Source organism: Eumetopias jubatus, unplaced genomic scaffold (genome assembly GCF_037043125.1).
Source record: "Eumetopias jubatus isolate StellerSeaLion01/CBP00866 unplaced genomic scaffold, mEumJub1_p1.0 scaffold_8, whole genome shotgun sequence".
NCBI lineage: Eukaryota > Metazoa > Chordata > Mammalia > Carnivora > Otariidae > Eumetopias > Eumetopias jubatus.
Window position 1 is genome coordinate 43,577,736 of NW_028274814.1, and position 20,449 is coordinate 43,598,184.

General features: G+C 44.1%; 1 protein-coding gene across 1 annotated transcript in view; it reads right to left on the bottom strand.

Annotated features, from left to right (window-relative positions):
- The window catches only part of ANO2 (anoctamin 2), a 344,241-nt gene that overhangs the window by 15,998 nt on the left and 307,794 nt on the right, over positions 1-20,449 (bottom strand). Inside the window, exon 21 of the mRNA XM_088025695.1 lies at positions 17,648-17,793. Coding sequence (XP_087881821.1) covers positions 17,648-17,793 — 146 coding nt within the window. The remainder of the gene's footprint in view (positions 1-17,647; positions 17,794-20,449) is intronic.

Below are 20,449 nucleotides of genomic sequence, written 5' to 3' on the forward strand. Positions count from 1 at the left end.
ACCACAGTCCTGAGTCCCAAGAAAGCCACAGTCTAATAGGAACCCCCTACATACCAAGGGCAAGTTATTTAACTTCTCTGGGTCTTGGTTACTTTGACTGCAAATCGAGGATGACAACGCCCATCTAGGTTGTCACAAGGGTAAGTGATATTGCACAAATCAAGTGCTTAGAACAATTTCTGCCACTTAATAATTGTTCAATAATGTTATCTGTTATTCATCCCCTTATTGGGATAAATATCAACACTTACAAGTGGCTGCAATGTATACTGCATACGGATATGTTAAACAGACACAAATTGAAGGTATAAGCACTGAATGAGAGTCAGGAGGCCTGACCTCTAGCCCTGGATATGTTTCTCACTAGCTATATGTCCTTGGGTAATTCTCTCTGCTTCAGTGGGCTTCAGCATCCTCATTGATAAGTTCTGAAGAGACAGGTTTAAATTCCTCTTGAGGTCTGATTTGTAATGATACTGTGATTCTCATTTTCTTGGACAAACTTCAAGATTCTAGGATATTCAAATAAAGAATGAAAACCCAGGATCTAAACTAAAAAAGTAGTAATAAAATAGAAAATGTTCACGGAGGGATATGCCTAACCACAGCAGTTTTGAGAAAGAGAACATGCATGGAACTGCTTTTGATTTGGCAGTTTGCTTGGGCCCACAGTTGTGGGTTATTGCTCTTGCTGATGCAAGTCTGTCTCTGCCATGGTCCTTGATGCCCAGTGGATTCTCAGCTGGCCCCAGGAGACCGGCAGGTGTCAGTTGGTGGCAAAATGTACCAGAAGACGCAGATTTGTCCCGGTTGGGACCTTGGAATGAAGCCTGCCAAGCTGGCTGGCTGAAGGGGTTGGGACAGTGGGGAGGGGGAGGAGAAATCTTCAAAAACAAGTTCTGGGAGCCAGTTCAAAATGCAGGGTCTAAGGCATCTTTTAAGCCAGGATTTGCTGAGGAATTCACTTTAGAGTCCGGGGTAGGGGTGGGGGCAGAGGGGTTGAGGGGATGGAATTAACAAGGAAAGCAAAACAGATGTTAGACTAGTTTTCTAAAACCTGTAAACTGCATGTCTGTGTTTAAGCATATATATGAACGTGTCTTTACTTATGGCCTTCTAAGTTGGTCTTCTTGATTCTAATGAGCTCAGTTTTACAGGGCAAGTGTTCTTCTTCTTGTCAGTGACTTCCTCAAGCAAAACCATGCAAACTCTCCAAAGCCCCAACAAGGGCCTCGCAAGGAGACTGGTAAGGGGAGGAAGGGGCAGGTTACCCTGTAAATGTAGACAGAATGCCCTCACCATACTTGTGCAAATGGCACCCAGACGCCAAGGGTCTTCCAGGAAATAGGAAAACAGGACTGTGCACTCACTCTCCTTTCCTTCACGTGATCTCCAGGGACAGAGATGAGCCCTCTCCCTGGGGTTGCCCTGATGGTTTGCTTTTTTACCTTCATAAACTCTCCAGACCCACAGGCTCCCTTTGGTCTCTCTTGGGTCTACATAAACGACTTTCAATGGTGGCTAAATGCTCAGGGTGTGCCTGAATTACCCCAAGGCCATGACACAGTTCTTATTTTTCTCCTTGTCATGTAAGTCTGTGTGTCCAGCACTGGATGACCTCAAGGGGGTGGACTCAGCAAAGGCCAGTGGTTCCAGGTCTGCAGTGACAGGACACCCCCGTCCCTGTTCCAGTATTCCTCAGGGTACCGGAGGCCACCAGGAGCCCCTCTCTGCAGATGTTCTAAGCTGCAAGTGCTTCCGGCTTAGAGGGGGTACACTGCACATTTCCAGGAATCAGCCCAAAGAGGCAGAAACAAATAGGAAGCTTTGTTTTATCTTGTGGAGAAAAAAGTTATAAAACTCTAACCCTCTAGCATACACATGCCAAATCCAAGACTTTTTCTTTTTAGTCAAAGACCTAAATGCTGTATCAGATGGGTGTCCTTCTGGGTTCACTTCAGAGGACACAATGATACCGGCCTTCATCAACACCACGATTTGCTTCTAAAAACAGCCAGCCTCCATTAGGATAAGAACGTCGCTGAGAACCCCCAGTGCACTGCATAATAGAAGCCAGCTTGGCTTGACCAATAACAGATTAAACCTGGCCAAGCCAATTAGGAAGGAATCCATAAGTTGATTTTCAACTAAATCTTTACAAAGCCTGCTGTAAAGTGCTCCAGAAATGCTGAGCTGGAAGCACAAAGACTGGAAACACTCGGAGGCACAAACTCCATTGCTTTTCTCCCCTCACTCTCCAGGACCTTCTAAAATCAACACCTGCCCCGTACTGCCTGACACTGGAGACAATTAAAATCTTGGCCTTCGTTACCTGGGCTTAGGTTAAAATAACAAGGAGGAGTGGATTAAACTAAACAAGATGGCTTCCAGCGCAAGGACATTCCAGGACAATCTGCTTAAAGATGAAAAATAGTGCATTAGGTAGAAAAGACTGGCCAGTATTGGTGGAAAAGCTCTTGATCGAACACAGTTTTTATTCATTAATTTAAAATTCTTCAGTGAAGCCACACTCCCATCACACATGGGCTCATGTGCCCACACACATACATGCATAAGTGCACATGCACACACCGCGCATGCACACCCCCCCACACACACACACACACTCTCTCTCTCTTTAGCCCAGATCCTTGTCATGACATACAAGACCCTTTGTGATCTAACCCTAATTTATTTTTCCAGACACCTGTCCTCCCCACCCATGCTCTGAGCTCAGGGCTAATATTTAGCTGGTAAGCTTGGAGACCAACTCTGCTTGCTTTCCAACCATTTCAAAAGCCATTTGTACCTCTTCAAACTCACCACATTTTCCATATTTCTGAGCCTTCATACATACCACTGCTATCTGTGCTGCTCTAATTTTCCTTCTCTTCTTGTGTGCTGAATGAATTACAATCCGTATTTCAGGTCCAACTCAAACCTAACCTTGTCTATGAAGAGCCTCAGTCCCACCACCTCGCCCAGGCAGAAGTGAGTGCCATGGGCATCTCTCCACCTCACTCCCATCATGCCTTGCACATGTCGCTCTACTGGTCTATTTGATTTGCTCCCTAGATGGAGAATCCCTGGGACCATGGACATATCGGATTCTTTTCTGAGTCCTCACAATTTTGTGTGGTGCCTATCCTACAGCAGGTGTCCAGAGGTTAGTTGGTTCATAAATACAAGCTTATTTTTTTCACCAGCTGTAAATACAAAACAGATACAAAAAGAGGCTGACTCAACGGTGTGAAGGGAAATCATTGTACTTAGTGATGGTGAGGAAAGATGGGACATGAAATGCTGACACCTCCACACGGCAGTTCTCAGTGCTGTAACTTGCATGACTTGGAAGAAAGTGAGTATAAAACCAGTCAGTCGGGAGAGTCTAAATCTAATGAAAATCATTACAGTATTTTTTTCCCTTAACTTTCTATAGCTTAGTGAAAGCAACACAGTCTTCTTAAGGGGATTAAAAACTGGGGGCTTAAGAATCCTCCCTTTCTTGAACCACTAACAACAATACAAGGAAATTATTAAGGGACACATTGGTGTGAGTTTGTCTTCTCACTCAGGAAGCAGTTGCTGAAAAGATTCAGCTAGAAACAGTCCATTAATATAAATGCTTATGTGAAAATACAGCAAGGGAAGGTCATCGCTGTTTATTTCATCAGCCCATATTTCAAGGCTGTGCCCGGTGATGCCCTTCCCCTGAGGGCAAGGGAAGCCAACTGGGCTCAGCACTGAGAGTATCTGGTGTAAAAAGGAATAGCAAGTGTCAGTTGATCAATAAACAGGAAGAGATAATGAGGGCATGAGCATGGGCCTCTACTGCTTAGGAAAACAGTTAAAAGCCCTGAAAGAATATAAGAAGGTTCTCAGTGTCCACCATTCACCATTCATTCATCCATCCAACTATCATTTATTGAGCATATTCTATATGCTGGGCACCATGTCTACTGCCAGGAAACAAAGATGAACAGATTACTGTGTCATCCTCCCAAGAGCTCCTAGTACACAGTGGAGAAGGTGGACATGTAAACAAACCCTGCTGGTGTCACAGAGTTAGAACTCTAATGGCAGCATTCACAGAGCACCGGGACAGGAATAATTCAGGTTCACCAGCAGACCCACAAGGCTTCACAACCATTGGGCTTGACTTGAAGAACAAAGTAAAGGAGGCATTTGACGGTTGGCTATAGGGTTGGTAGTTAAGATCTGTCCTGAAAACACTGATCCAAATTTCCAAACAAACTACTTAGGAAATAAAGATAGTAAGTGGAATTCCTCTTCAATATGTACGGAGTGACTTGGGGTTTATACAATGGATCGGGCTCAATTCAGAAACTCTGAAAATCATAACAGGAAGGAACAGGCTTGAGGGAACAGTTTAAATATTAAGAGTTTACTGCATACAAATCAATGCAACATTGGGACAGATCGGCAAGGCATATTCTCTTCAATTCTTTGTGATTAAGGGAGACCCAGTCCCCACTTTTTCCTCACTGCCACATGAACTGTGAAATACTAGTTTCTTCAGATGGACAAAGAAGGTCCAGTGACTTTTGAGAGTCCTACTACTTGACAATTGAGAGTCTAGTTTTAACAGCAGAACACAGGTTGATGGTAGGATGTAGACCAGTCCATAAGCAGCCCTCTTCTCTACCTTGGGAAAAGAGGCTAGCGCCATGGGAGCCTTCTGGGATGAACCCTGCTGATGACCACACAAAGGGCAGGAGAATGTGGCTCTCAGCCACGGGGAACTTAAAGGCCTGGACACTGTGCTCTTCTGGAAAAATCTGCACATTGATCCCCTTCCGTAGCCTCTAAACAAAACTCCAGCGCTCAGACTTCATGGAGCTTCAACCAACATTTCCTATACATCCACCCTGTGTAGGCAGCATGCTTTCTGGTTCATAAAAACAATCTTCAATGTCAAGTATTACTATTTCCATTTTTCCAGTAAGAAAGCTGAGTCTCAGAGAGGTGAAATAATTTTCCCAGGGCCATAGACCGAGCAACTGATGAAGCTGGGAAACAAAGACAGCTTCTGATGCCAACCAAATTCAATGTCCTTTCACCACACAAAAAGGTAAATATTTGGCCCTGATGCAATAGTGTCCATCCCTCTCCCTAGCTGCTCTCATGTCTCTTAGGTTTCCTTTATTGGATCTTCTCCAATCTGATTTCTAATCTTCCTGTCAGACAATGAACTGGCGATCTGTACTGAATTTTCACTCTCCAAAGCATCTTCACTCCCATGTCTTCTATGGCTGGTGCACTGGAGCTGTCCTTGCCATTTTCTGTGTCATTGCTCCTGTCTGGCCTACATTTGTGCCACCTCAAAAAAACTTGTATCAGTGGACCTAGTTCAGCTTCTTTTTTTTTTTTTTAAGATTTATTTATTTATTTGAGAGAGAGACAGAGACAGCACAAGCAGGGGGAGAGAGAGCGGGAGAAGCAGGCTCCCTGCTGAGCAGGAAGCCCGTTGTGGGGCTTGATACCAGGACCCTGGGATCATGACCTGAGCTGAAGGCAGATGCTTAACCAACTGAGCCACCCAGGAGCCCCCTAATTCAGCTTCTTAAAACTAAAGAGAATTGAGTTGGTGAGATCTACTGATTTATTTCTGATTTTCAGAGAACAGCTTGGTGAATTTCCAGTAAATGTTTATTGCTAACAAATGAATGACCTGGCTTACTCACTCTTATTTACTTTATCCACCTGCAAAATGGGAATGTGAAGACCAGTTATTCATTCCTTCCTCCCATCAACCCACCCACCCATCCATCCTCCATCTACCCATTTGGGCTGTAGTAACACAGTCCATGAGGTGGAAGGGCAATGAAACTAAGCATGATCAGAAAGAAGTTCCCAAGCAACAAATCATGACTGAGAATCTTTGTTTCCTTTATTCCTTTGCCCTTCATCTTCCCAAAGGGCTGTGAAAAAGTCAACAAAAAGAACACAAAATTAGGTTTATGGAATTTTAGAAAAAAAAGGAAATGACAAAGGAAGGAAGGAGAAACAAATATGCAAGCTCTAAGGACCCATTCCGGGGCTATGGCTGAGCAACCGAGTGTACTCTGAGCTTCCTGGCTGTAACAGCAAGAAGAGAAATGGGAAAGTGATGTAGTTCTCAGTAAGTTTTTATGTTAAAGACTGCCTTCCCTTTACTCATCCACTCATTTCACAAGCACTGACTGGGCATCTCCTGCATGTCAGGAGCCTTCTGTAGTACATTCAAGGGTATGGTATCCAGATATACTCTTGCCTTTTCTCTTAAGTACATATGGGGAGAGGGACTCTTAGCACAGAAAATGACAAGCAATGTATGCTTCACAAGTGAGCAAGAGAGAGAGAGAGAGAGATGACCTGTGACTCACCCTACTTCCCAGAAATACTGGGATGAGACCCTGGATACTGCCTGAACTGTGTTTAAATGCCATTTGGAGAAGATGGCAGGTGCTTGATTATCCAGTGAGATGACTCAGTCTATACAGACAGGATGGCTCAGGGAAAGGAATTTCCTGGCTCATTGAGCCACTGCCTTGTAGCATACAATCTTGGAGTTCTATGAAAGAATATTCGGGCTTCAGTGCTGATGACTGTACAGATACTCTGGAATATTTCATCACTTACAGCTAAGGCACCTTTGGGACTAGATTTATAGGTCTGGTCTGTTGGAAACTTGAAAATTACCCAGTGTGGTCCCCACCATCCATGACCAAAGGATATTGGAATATGGAAGGGATCTTTGATGTCACCTAAGTCATTGCTCTATCTGAACCTTTCTACTCTTTCTTTAATAAGTGGCTACCTTTACCTGATCATTACCCAAGGGAAGACAGTAATGTCTGGAGCCAGCTCTTTCCATTGCTCTTTATTCTCTGTCTCAGTTGCAAGTCACTGAGACTTTGGCCTATCTGTTATAAAGCTTTATCATAGCAGTAGCTGACTATTACATGGGATATTTTGCCTGAACTACCCGGATGACTGGACAAGTCTACCAATTTGTATTGCCGTAGGAGATCTGCTTTTGAGAGGATAGCATTCCCTCATCATAAGCACTTGAAAATAAGGCATCTTGGCCCCTTGTTGGGTGAAGTCAAGGGGTAGACTGTCCCACCTAAATCAACACAGCCAGGGGGTCTGGGGTGCTCTGGTGAACAGCAATGTCTATAGAGTCCAATTGTCACTTTGTCTTCAAGGTCCCCTCTATAGGATTACCTCTTTCATTCTTTATTCCTCTTCTTCCTTCTTCAAACATTTATTAAGCACCTGCTGTATGCCAGGCCCTGTGGTTAGGTGCTATGAATGAATAAGACATCAAATCCTGCCCTCAAGAAGCTCCCTTTACAATTTTGTGAATATGAACATAGGCCACTGGTGTTCAATTGTATCACTTATTTATCTGATAAAATGGTAATAAAACTTGATCAAGAGATTCTTTTAGAACTTCCAGAATTAAGTTCAGGCCTACATTCTCATGCCAAATTCCACTCTGTAAAAGTCAAACTGCCTTAAGTGTCAGAGAACTTCGCTTGCAGCCCTTAAAGCAACCGAAGAATTTCCTCCCATCAGGCCCTGAGGAAAACTCCACAATGGGGCTGTGAGGGGCCTGTGGCCAAAAAGCTTTGAAGCCTCATTTTGGGGTTGAGGACAGTGATGATTAATGTCACGGCCTGCTCCTGGGCCAGCAGTCTTTCCTCCCCTCAGCGGTGGGGGTAGGAGACTACCCTTGAAGTCCCCCTAAGTCCCTCTTAGTAAGCTTTTCAGGAAAAGAGTTTGATATTGGAGATTCCCTCGAAAGCTTGCTGCTCCCCTCACAGGTTTCTCCAGCTTAATCCCTCACTCTCAGGTTTCTCTTTGTCTGGGGCCAGCCTATCTCCACCACCGGGTGCTGCCCAGAGGTAGCTCCCTACCTCCACAGGCTGACTCCCAGCTCCACCCCCTCCTCCCAGCTTCCCCTTCACCTCAGGGCCCCTCCCCCATGCCTGCTGGGCCCTGAGCCCTGGTTCCAGGTCAATTTAGAAACATGTAAATATAATACATCTCTCCCTGCTGCTTCCCTCAACTGATGACCTGCCTCACCATTAACTGACAGGCTCAGAGTGGGTTCAATGCACTTCCTGTCTGCATGGGTGGTCCTGGGGATCATGGGGAAGGAAGCTGACAGCTGAGAGCGGAGCCAGGGATCACTATGTCAGGCACACCAGAGGGAGTGGGCAGCTTTGGTTTCACTGCTCTTATTTTTGTTCAAAGCCCAAGACAAGGATCTTTCTGGAATCAGGAGGTCCAACCTGTTGGGAAGGAAGAAGGAAATCTCCCTCTACCCCTATCCCTCCATGAAAGCCCAAGTTCCCATGGATCCTGATGAAAGTATCTTGTGCAATGATCTGGAAAGGGGCTCTAGCCCCAGTTCCACTAATGGGTCTGTGGGGCGACCTTAGGCACCTCGCATCACTTCTTGCCTTTAAGGTGCGTTGTCTAGCTGGATGTAGGAACTGGGATGCCAGCACTGGAAGTGTCCCAGGAGGTTACCTGGTCCAGTTTGCAACTCTTTATTCTTGTCAAGACACTCACTGAAAAATGATTATGCGTATCATTCACTTTCATTGGGGCGGCCAGGTTTTGCACATGCTGAAACTTCTCTTGCTCTCTCACTCAAAAATAATCTAGAAATGTGAGAAAGTGAGGGTAACATTGACTCTGCTTTACCTTATATTTTTAAACTATATGATCAGTAGTAGTGCCTAACTTGTGACCTATTCCACAGTTGCTTTTGACCACAGACCCGTGGGTCACATCTCTGCAAGGAAAAAATCGTCATCTGGTCTAATTTCCTGTCATGTCAAGGAGGAAAGTGAAGTAAAAGGAGAGATGATATGACGTGCTCAGGGTCACACTTCTTGATAAAGGCAGAGCTGGATTCACACCCGCTTCTCACCTGACAGACACCCTGTGAAGACGGGAAGGAGAGAGATTCCTTGCTCTGCCCTACGGTGATATCTGAAGAGAAAAGGGGCTTCACTTTGAAGACAGAGGTGCAGAGGAATCAGAAGCAGTAATACGATTACTACCACAAAACCTTACTTGTCCGTAGGGATGGCAGAAACTATCGCCTCCAACAAGGTTTTGACATTTGTGGACTTCTCTTCTCTTCCCCTGGCAAGCTATTTCCCAGGGCTGCTACCTACGAGCAGCATGGAAGGGTTCATATTACGTCTTCTCTTATTTCCTTGGCTTACTCACTGGAAAGGAGTACATAATAGGCCTGAGCTGGGGGAGGGGAGAAGGCAGAAGCAAAGGGGAGGAGGGGGAGACAGGAAAGGGGGAGGTGGGCAGAGAAAGAGAAACACGGATAACCCTCATTCTTGGCAATCCACCCATTGGATTACCAGCCCATTAGCACAGGAGAACCGACTGCAGCTTTGCTAGAAGCGAGATGTTTCAGCCTAGATAAGAGAAAGGCGGAGCCAGAGAAGGGATACCTTCCTGTGTTCAGTCACTCCTTCACAGGGCTCTCTGGTGTGTTTTCAGGGCTGGTGCAGTGGTAGGGCCTGCGTTAGGCCCTGTGGTTCCAGGAACCTGCCCCCAGGAAGTTAGTTACCAAGAGGTATCAGAGGCATTGCTTTCTTAGGAGGCAGCTTGTCTGAAATCCTGGGGTGGGAGTGGGGGAAGCTAAAATCCTGAGGCATGGGGGAGGAGGAAGGGGAGGGGAAGGGCAGGGAGGGAAGGGAAGGGGAGGGGCTTCGGGGAGGAGGTGACACCAGAATGAGAAGGCCCAGGGAGTCCCAGGGCAAGGTGGCTAGGGAAGGTCAGACACAAAAGGAGTGAAATGGAGGCTATGGGTGAGAAATTGTCTGTTAGGGTCCATTTTGACCAGACCAAGGATGTGTAAAGGGGCCTAGGATTAAATACATTGAAAGAATGTCCCACAGAGGGCTTGGTAAAGATATGGGAACCCTGGAAGTCTTTGAACAAAGGATGGTAAGACCAACACTAATGCTGGAAAGCATAAACAGGGCAGTAGCAAGATGGTGGTGGTTGCAAAGGGCTGTGTTGAGGGTGTGCCAGGCAAAACACCAGGTGCAAGAGGTTCAGAGGCTGAACAGAAGCAGCAGCTTCCAGAGATATTCCAGAGGCAAGATCAAACTCCCTGGACAGAAGAGTGAAAGAACAGCGATGCTGCAATTTCTCAGCTTGGGGCCTGGAGGGCGGTGGAGCCCTCCCTGTGGTCGGAAACACAGGAACGGTCCCAGGAGCAGAGTTTCCAGGCAGAGGAGCAGAGAAATGTCTCCCCGGCGATGGATTCTCCTCCTGGCCTCATCCAACGCCTCAAAACAAGCCTGAGGTGGCGGCTGGGAGGGGAGTTCCTCTTTTCAGGCCAGAGTTTGTTCAGCCTCAGTACATGGGTTCCAAAACCCAAAGAAGTTTGCTAAGCGGGCAATGATAGCCAGGAACAAAGAAGAGAACAGACAATTTTCTATAACACACCTCCGCTCAGTCAAATGGAAGCTTTCAGGGCCTAGCCTCTCCGAAGAAAGCAGAGTTAGCTGCATTTTGTTTTGTTTCATTTTTGTTTTGTGACCATAGGGCCCTTGCTTGTACCTGTCTGCCCCTCTCTCTCTGCCGCTAGCCCCTGAGGTCCTGAAGGGCCTCAGTTCCACTTGTTGCCTCTGCGGGCCTGGTGCCTGGCACAGGTCCTGACCCAGCAATGCCCTCGGGGATGGCCAGGATGGGGGCAGTGCAGAGGGAGGACATGAAATCGGAGTTGAGCTTAAATCTGAATCTCAGGGACAGCATTCTACTCTGTCCACTTCCGCTAATGACTTGGTCCCTGAAGGCAAAGGAGCAAATTAAAGCCAGAAGGGACTTTTCTCTGAGGGAAGCCATGATCATAAACGTGGTTCACTTTGGTCTTGGGAGATGAAAATTGCTGCATATAAAAAATATATCTAAATATGTCCACAGTGAAAAGGGAGGCTGGCCCAACTATCATGGAATAGAAAGAAGTAAGGCCTCTATTTCTCTGTCACTGAAGGAAGGAAGCTAAAGTGCCATCCATTCACGAAACATTTTATTGAGGGGAGCCTGGGTGGCGTAGTCAGTTAAGCTTCCAATTCTTGGTTTTGGCTCAGGTCATGATCTCAGGTTCATGAGATCCAGCCCCGCATCAGGCTCTATGTTCAGTGGGGAGTCTGCTTGAGATTCTCTCTCCCTCTCCCTCTGCCCCTCCTGTTCATGCTCTCTCTCTCTATCTCTCAAATAAATAAATAAATCCTTAAAAAAAAAAAGAAACTTTTTTATTGGGGTCTTACTACATTCCAGGAATTGTGCCAGTTGAGACTAGGGAGGAATAAGAGGGTCTCTGGCCTCAAACACTCACATTTTTTCCTCTACCAAAGCAGGTGTAGGAGACAAGAAGAACTGTCCATGGAAGAACCCAAAACTGCTTCCAAGAGACATGTCTGAGCCTGAGCAACTCAGCAAGAACTTGCTGCAGGCGGACAGACCAGCACAGACAGATCCAGCCCTGGAAGCAGGAGATAAGCAGGTGCATATTTGCAGAACCAGCTCCTGGCTGACCTTGCAAGCTATGCCCTGCAGGGCATTTGAACTTTAACTTAAGGGAAGTCAGTAATGTTGAAGGATTGTATGTAGAAAAGAAAACATGCTGTGGACTGCATTTTAGAAAAGCCATTTTTAAAAAGTGAGAAGGAAATGGGAAAGAGGGGGGAAAAGGAAGCAGGGGACAAGCTAGGATGCATCTGCAGTCACATAAAGGAGGTAAGCATTCTGGTTATAAAATAAATAAGCCATGGAGATGAAAAGTATAGCATGGGGAACACAGACAATAATAAAAAAGAAGATAGGGGCTCCTGGGTGGCTCAGCTGGTTAAGTGTCTGCCTTCTGCTCAGGTCATGATCCCAGGGTCCTGGGATCGAGCCCCAGGTCAGGCTCCCTGGTCAGCGGGGAGTCTGCTTCTCCCTCTCCCTCTGCCCTTCCCCCTGTTCATTCTCTCCCTCTCTCAAATAAATAAGTAAACTCTTTTAAAAATTAATTAACTAATTAAAAAAATTAACAAAGAAGAGGAAGAAGAAGAAAAGGAGGAACGGTGAGGGCTTGAGTGGGAATGCAAAATTCTTAGTAGAGGTAAAACCAGTGAGGTAAGGAGCCATGAATAAAAAACGTTCTGGATCATACTGAGCAGGTTTCTCCCCAGCTGGAGCTGATGCAAAGTCAGAGAGGAATCTTGGAGGAGAAGACAGGGTCTATGCCATTTCTGGGATGCTCCTTCAAATCTGCAATTTTAGGATGGTGTTGCAACCCTGGTCTCTGAGCAGACCTGTCTCGTGCATGTCCATCCGCTGGGTGATGCTCACGGGTCTTGGTGGACACATCTACACAACGGGGGTTGGGGGGTGGGGATAGATAGTCCTTGGCCCTCCAAAGTCATCTGGCCTTCACTCCAAATGAATGAATATTTACGTTTGCAAGCACAATGCACCCCGACTTTCTATTAAAGTTTGACAGGATGTAAACTCATGACCAAGAAAAATGAGATTTCCTCTAATGATTATGTGAATGACAGAAGAAATTCGTCTTGTCACCCACATTAAGGGCCTCAAAACTTGGGCTGTATTCAAGAAGCTAGAGGAAGGCTTGAAGGGGGATAATTGAATTCCTGAAGCAGGAAGACAATAGTGATTATTTTTTAGATGACTGGAGGAACAAAAGCTTGTAGGTTTTAGATAAACAGATGACAAAAAGAGCCCATTTGAGATGCCAGACTTGACAAGTAGAGCCCTAAGGGCTTAGAGTTCTCTGAAAAGACAAACATCCTTAAGTGTTTACATCTAAGGCTTCTGAGTGGGATTCTTAGATTTGCTTTGGAGTCTGGTACCCTCCATCTATCAACATTACTGCCCAACGCTACACTCATGGGTTGGGAAAAAACTCCAAGGCTTGCTGCACTGAGGGCTTCAGACTGTTGTTGTTTTTTTAAAGATTTTATTTATTCATTCTTTTCTTTCTTTTCTCTTGTTTCTTTTCTTTCTTTCTTTCTTTCTTTCTTTCTTTCTTTCTTTCTTTCTTTTTTTCTTTCTTTCTTTCTTTCCTTTCTTTTTTTCTTTCTTTCTTTCTTTCTTGCCTTCCTTCCTTCCTTCCTTGAGAGAGAGAGAGTGCATGTGTACGAGTGAGCGGGGGTGGGGACAGAAGGGGCAAGGGGAGAGAGAGGGAATCTCAAGCAGACCCTCTGCTGAGCGTGGAGACTGATGCAGGGCTCCGTCTCACGACCGTGACATCACAACCTGAGTGGAAACCAAGAGTCAGATGCTTAACCGACTGAGCCACCCAGGCACCCTGGGCTTCAAACTGTTTTCAGTCAATTCCTAGATTAAAGGGAAAGAGATTGGACTCTTGATGAGAACAGTGGCAGTTTGTATTCATGGAGAGCTTACATGTACCAAGCACTGGTTTTTAACTACTCTATATCCATGACCTACTTCTCAGAACCATTCCATAAGGTAGGTGCTATTATCGTCAAGTCTACTTTCTAGATGAGGAAATTGAGCCTGGCTGACTTTATGCATCAAGCCCAGGGTCATGTAACTAGTTGATGCAGTCTGGGGACTAGAAGCCTGGTGGTTGGACTCCAGAGCCTACCCCAACGCTCACTTAGCCTACACTACTAGATGGAGTAATATTTGGTAAAGTTTAGTCTGCAGCACAGACTTTGTACATGGGAGCAAATACTCCCTTCCAGGGTGAAGAGGATATTCCAGGACAAAAGGAATGAAAGGAACCGAACTCAGAAACGTAGTCTTTGCACTTATATAAAATATGAAATAAAATAGTCATATCTCCAAAATGACTGATAGCTTAGCAAAATGGCCTAAAGAATTCTGGGAGTGAGTTTCTGTGGAACCCAGCTGGGAACACCCATGTGTGATTCAGGCTTCCTCCTCCACAGAAGACTGAGTCAGTATCATTTGAATTGTTGACTGAACCAATATCATTCTGAACTGTTGACTCTGTCCTGGTCTCCAAACTTGGTCCTCCCCTTATGTGCTTAGTAAGTGTTTGATGAATGAAAGAATAATTGAATGAGTCCATCTCTGTTTCTTCTTCCTTCCTTTGTCTTACCACCTCATCTCTGTACTTGCTGCCTATTTCCTAAAGGGAAACACTGGCCAAGATTTTACAATTGCTCCTAATGGCCTGATATGAAACACAAACTTGTCTGATCTTCAGGGTTCACCATTAACCTACCAGATCTTCATCCAAACCCTCCCTACCCAAAATCCACCATTTGTTTTGGCAACACTTACCTGTGGCCAGGAGACTCTTTGACCTTGTGTGTCCTTTTCCTTGGAATGATCTCCCCTATTCTTATCATTAATTAGTATGTAGACCCTCAAAACCAGAAGGGACCTTGGAGATCAAGTCCAACCTTCAACCTACAGCTGGAAATCTCTTCAAAACATCCTTGACCCACCATCAACCAAGCCCCACTTTGAAGATGATCCTTCGTTTGCCACATAAAGTTGTTATTAAACACTTACTTCTGTTAAGAAACCTTCCCTCATTAATTAATAAATCATTCAGTTACTCATTTGTTTTTCAGAACAGTGAATATCTATTATGTACCAGGAAATGTGCCGGGTTATGGAGGACATGGAAATGAATAAACCATGATTCCTACACACTGTTCTTTAGACTCTGACAGACTGGGTCTGCAGAAGAACAGATATGTGAGCAATATTACCATAATTCTGTAAGATACACTATCAATGTGTGTACCATAAGTAATGATGGGACAGAAACGCAAATAATTAGCAATTCCTCCTGGGAAGAATAGGGCTTGGTCTAGGAGGACATCACAGTGGAAACACTGAAAAGCTAATTCTTAAAGGATGAGTCTGGGAATATTCAAATCAACAAGGTGGAATGAGGTGGCCACAGGCTGAGAATCCCAAGCTTACTGTACACTGATAATTCCTTCATATCACATTACTTCAGGATACTAAATGATTTGTATTCACTGGAAGAGTAATTTGTACATTGCCTGGGGCTCGGTGAATCGGCCTAATCCTTTTAGAAAGCAATCCGGTAAAATAAATTGAGAACTTTACAAGGGCCATACCTTTGATCTAGTAATCACATCTGTAGGACTCTACCTTGAGGCGTCAATATGAAGATAATATATATTAGATCAGTAAATTGGGAAAGAATTGGAAAATGAGCCTCCAATATGCTTCATTGAAAAAATCAGCAAATAAACTATGTGGTACATTTATTGGAGGGATCATTTATCATGCAGCTCTTAGTTTTGAATATTATATGACAACTTGGAAATACTTACTAACTGAAAAAAGAGCAACAAATGTGTGCATATGATTACAACTTTATTTTAAAATCATATACATAACAAAAAGGGTCTAAGAAGAAATGGTGCCAAAATGCTAATTAAAAAATGGGCTGAAATGAGGTAAGTTTGGGAGATCTGCTCCCTTCTTTTCTCTATTTTCAAACTTTCTGTTACATGGTTGATTTGTTCCCTTATAGTCTGTAAAGAGTTTTGTGTGTGTGTGTTTTGTTTAATCTACAGAATGAATTTCACTCTCTACAAAACCGGGGTATGAACGTCTTCCAGAAGCCACTAAATCTAGTTCTTGGGTTTTTTTGTTTGTTTGTTTGTTTGTTTTCCTCTTCTCATTACTTTGTAAAGTGCTCAAGTCTGGACACATAGTGGATGTCCATCCAGTGATATGGTAGCTGACAAAGTACACATATATCCCTACACTCTGCTTTCCTGGCGCCTCGAGACCATTAAGAGAAACAGCAATACTTGACAACACAGCTTTTTTATGTGCTAGACATTCTTCTAAGCACTTCGTAGATACTAATTCATTAAATACAACAATCCCACGAGGTAGATATTATTATCATTATTATTTTATTTATGTATTTACTTACAGCTAAAGCAAATTGAGACACATAAAAGTTAGCCACTTACCCAAAGCTGTCCAAACAGTTGGTCACAGAGCCAGGATTTGAACCCAGAGGATAAAGCTCTAGTGTCTCTGCTCTTAAGGCCTCAAAAGAGGAAGCTTTGGAATAGCCAGCTCTCTGGACAGGCAGGCAGGCAGGCGAGAAAAACCTACATGGATAGCTGGGTGGTCGGGGAGGGGGACTGGGGTTGGAGGGTTGGGGGTTGGGCGACAGAGCCCAGGGACTTTTAATGTAAGCCACTTCCCCAGTGGAAGCCTCAACTGCTGGCAGCAACTTCTGTCTGACAGGATGGCAGACACAGAGGAGTGGCATCTGGAGTACGCGCGATCACCTCTGTGTGAACACCCGGTTCAGTGCCAGAGAGGGGTCAGCGGTCAGTAGCACTCAGATAAAGATAAAAAGCATAAGGAGCTACATGTTTACCTCAACCGCGTCCTGGCCTGTTGTTCCTGAAGCAGGTATAATGATTGTTCCTTCTCTGGTGAGTTTACTTAGATTACAAAGTACAGATTTTGCCTAGAATTTTAGAACCCCAGAATGAGAACAGACCTTTTATAGCCATCTACTTCAGACCCTGTCCATCCCTCTACCCTTCACACACACATATTTGTATAAACAGAAGAGGAGAAATATCCATGAGAAATAACAAGCTTGGGACCTGGTGCACAGAGAGGCATTGGGAGCCCCCTATTACAAGTGATGAACCAAAGCAGGAAGGAGCTATTGTGCAAACACAACGATAGGTCCAATGACAAATCACCAAGTGATTCTTCTGATGGATCTGACTGATGATTCTCCACACATTCTAGATTGAGTAAATGTTGAGATGACGTGGCTGACCTCTTGGTCCTATGTTTTTAATTCATTAGTTCCAAATCTTGTGAAGAGGCTTCTCAAATATCCACCCCAATAAAAGGTCAGGATTAGTCACAAGCAACCAAGAGCTTGAAGGCAGCTAATCTAAACTAGTACATGTATAATGGAGAACTCATGGCCTTTAAACCACATGTGAAATGACTGTGTTCCACCAACCTATACTACATGCACTCTTGCTTTCCAGCCTTAGCCAAGAATAGCAAGAGGCTCTGTAACTAGAAATCTATACCTCTCATCCCCTACACAAAACAACCCACCTTTTTAAGAGAAAAGCTGACACTTTACCCAGCCCCAGCTGAGTAGAGTGGTGGCCTCTCCTATATTCTCCATGTCAAAGATGTAAGTATCCTTGGCCCGAGTGTCCTAGGATTACTTTACTCTTCCTTAATGGAACTTTCATTCTTAAATTTCAAGTTTCACTATTTCCCTTTTATCAATGACAGAAACCATGGAAAGGGGCCTGAGAGACCAAACTTCTCATTTCATGGATGAGAGGAAGGCCAAGAAGAAGAGTGTATCACCCTAGTGTCAAGATGATAATAAGAGTTGCTCCTGGTTCTCATTCCAGGGTTCCTTCTGCCCCACCCTCCTCACTTTCATGTGGCACTGAAGGTGACACTGTGTAGCCATGAAGCCCAAGAAGATGCAGGGACTGCCCCTGTCATTTCCCTAACCCCTTTCCTTGCCCTCCATGCAGACCCCCCCCGTGTGAACCTCCCCCAGGTAGAAGGAAAAATCATGTGATCTTACTCATCTCCATGTACTCTGGAGTCAGTCCAGTGTATGGCTCCAAGCTGTAGTCTAGGTCCCACTGCTCTGGATGCTTTGAGTGGGCAGAGTCAGTTTCTCCAGGTTCTGTCTCATCTTTCAGCTTCCGAAATAGTTTCTTTAGCTTCCTGGGAAAGAAATGGACCAGTCACCAAAAGCCTCTGGAGGACAGAGTTAGTTCTATAGACTGAAGGAGAAAAAAAAAACAAACTAGGGCTTTTTGACACTAAAGTCATCTCTGCTCCAAGGACTGAGAGAGGGACACTAAAAAGACTACTTTTCTCTTTAAGACAACATGAGGTTTTTTAACAGGATGATGAAAGGTCCCCCCCACAAAGGGTCTGGTTTCTTCAGACCCAAAGAAACTGAACTCTTCCTACTGTTTGAGAAGCAACAAGACAATTGGCCCTTCTTGCCAAATGTTGAGACCATCCTATTATATAACAGGTGATCTGTCCATCCTCTTCATGGGGAAAGAGGATGTCTAGAAAATACTAGAAAGATGCTCTCTTCCCAGCTCAAACATTTTCGGGTCTTAATAACATAAACACCATCATATTTCCATCAAAGCCAACCTAAATGTTGTCTACCACTCTTACGGGTTAAATTGAATCTCCCCAAGATTCATATGTTGAAGGGCTAACCCCAGATGTGACTGCATTTGGGGATAAGGAGGTAATTAAGATTAGGTGAGGTCAAAAAACTGGCATCCTAAATCCAATAGGATTGGTAGTCTTATAAGAAAAGGAAGAGACAGTGATCTTTCTCTCTCCACTATGTGAGGAGGACACAGTTAGAAGGTGGTTATCTGCAATCCAGGAAAGTGGCCCTCATTAGAAACCAAACTCTGCCAGTCCTTGATCTTGGACTTTCCAGCCTCCCAAACTGCGAGAAATCAATATCTGTTGTTTATGCCACACAGCCTATGATATTTTGTGATGGCAGCTCGAGTAGACTAAGTCAACCAAACTAATAATGGATTAAGTATTCTTAATCTGAGGATTAAGTGAAATGATGTTTATACAATCCTTAGCATAATATCTGGACACAAGAGGCATTCAGTGATAATAACTATTATTATTTTTAGTATTAAATGCTAAAATATGCCTGAGGGCATAGTTTTTTCATACTTTCCGTTGATACACCATCCCAGAGAATGAAATCGGGTAAAGGAACAAGGTACCAGTTGTGCTGATCAATCTAGAAGAAAGTTTCTAGGAAATAGTTGGGAGGAGAATTAGTAGCAGAACAGTCAGAATCATAGACTTGAAGAGTTAAAGGGATTTTGAAGTCCATGCTCCATCCAATGCAGGAATTCCGGCCACATTCCCCACATGGGATCATCTAACCTCTATGCAGCTATTTCCAGAAGAGCGTTCTCAATATTATTTAGGTATGGCTTTCATTGTTGGGATATGCTCCTGACAGTTAGTGGAAATCTAATGGTTCAAAATAATGTTTTGTTTTTTTATGTTATGTTAGTCACCATACAATACATCATTAGTTTTTGATGTAGTGTTCCATGATTCATGGTTTGCGCATAACACCCAGTGCTCCATGCAGCACGTGCCCAATCAGTGTCCTGTGTAATACCATTTGCCATCAAGAAGACGTGGTATAGTGGTGTAGTGTAGTGGGTAAAAGTCTGATCTTTGATGGCAGAAAATAATTGCTTAAAACCTAGGTTTACAACTCACCAGCTGTATTTTCTTGGACAGGCTATTAAAACCCCATAAGATTTAATTGTATTATCTATGAGAAAATAAATATTAACTAGCCCAAAGGGGCAGTTAAAGGAGATAATCTATGTAACATGCTTACCCTTATGGCTTGGTACATGCTAAGAGCTCAGTATATTTATCCTTGTCCCTGTGGTCACCACCACCACCACCACCATCATCATCATCACCATCGCAGAAGGATTTAAAGAATGAGATCCACAGAAGCAGCAGTAAAATACAGTATTTCATAATAAAAGAGCAAGCAGTAATTCTGTGATAATAAGAAATTAAGAAAAACCTAGGTGGAGCCTAAAGATTCTGAAGCCAAATAGGTGTGGACTGGCTGAGACCCTGTCTACAGGTCAAGACAGAAGGCGAGGTGAAGAAAAACTAATAAAGGAGAGAGAGAAGAAAAGAAAAAAAGGAAAAGGAGAGAGGGAGGGAAGGATGGAGGAAGGGGGAGGTCCAGAATCAGTACTCAGACTGAGACCTTTCCTCCAGATGCCAGTAATCGGAAAGCTTGGCCAAATCTTTAGTAAAGAATAGTCAGTGGTTTTAATTAAATATGGACAATTGAGCACATTCCACTTCTGAAATGCTACTAAAATGACAGTGAATGAATTTTAAAATTCTAAAACCACAAGGTTAAAGAAAAGAGTCACGAGTACAACAGTGTATGAGAGATGTTAATAAATATTTTGGAAGACAGACAGTGGATAAAGGGGTTAACAAAGCCGTGATGGCTGAATACCAAGTCCCTACAGTGAAAGACAGCAGAGAAATGCAAGCCAGCTCATGCTGCAATCTCAGAAGTGTTCAGGAGTTTCAGGTACCAGGTACCATCAAAGGCAGGCAATAGTGATTGGTCAATGCACTGTTTAAGGAACAGTAGACCCTAGTGTCTCTGTCCACCCATATTGCCCAGGTGACTGACTACCATTTTCCCAATACCAGCAGGAGTAAAAAGTTTATTCAGAGGAAAAAATGAACTGGGGAAATTCTAGATCTGCCAAAAATCCAATAAAATGATAGGAAGTTAAAGAATAAACTCACAGAAAAAAAT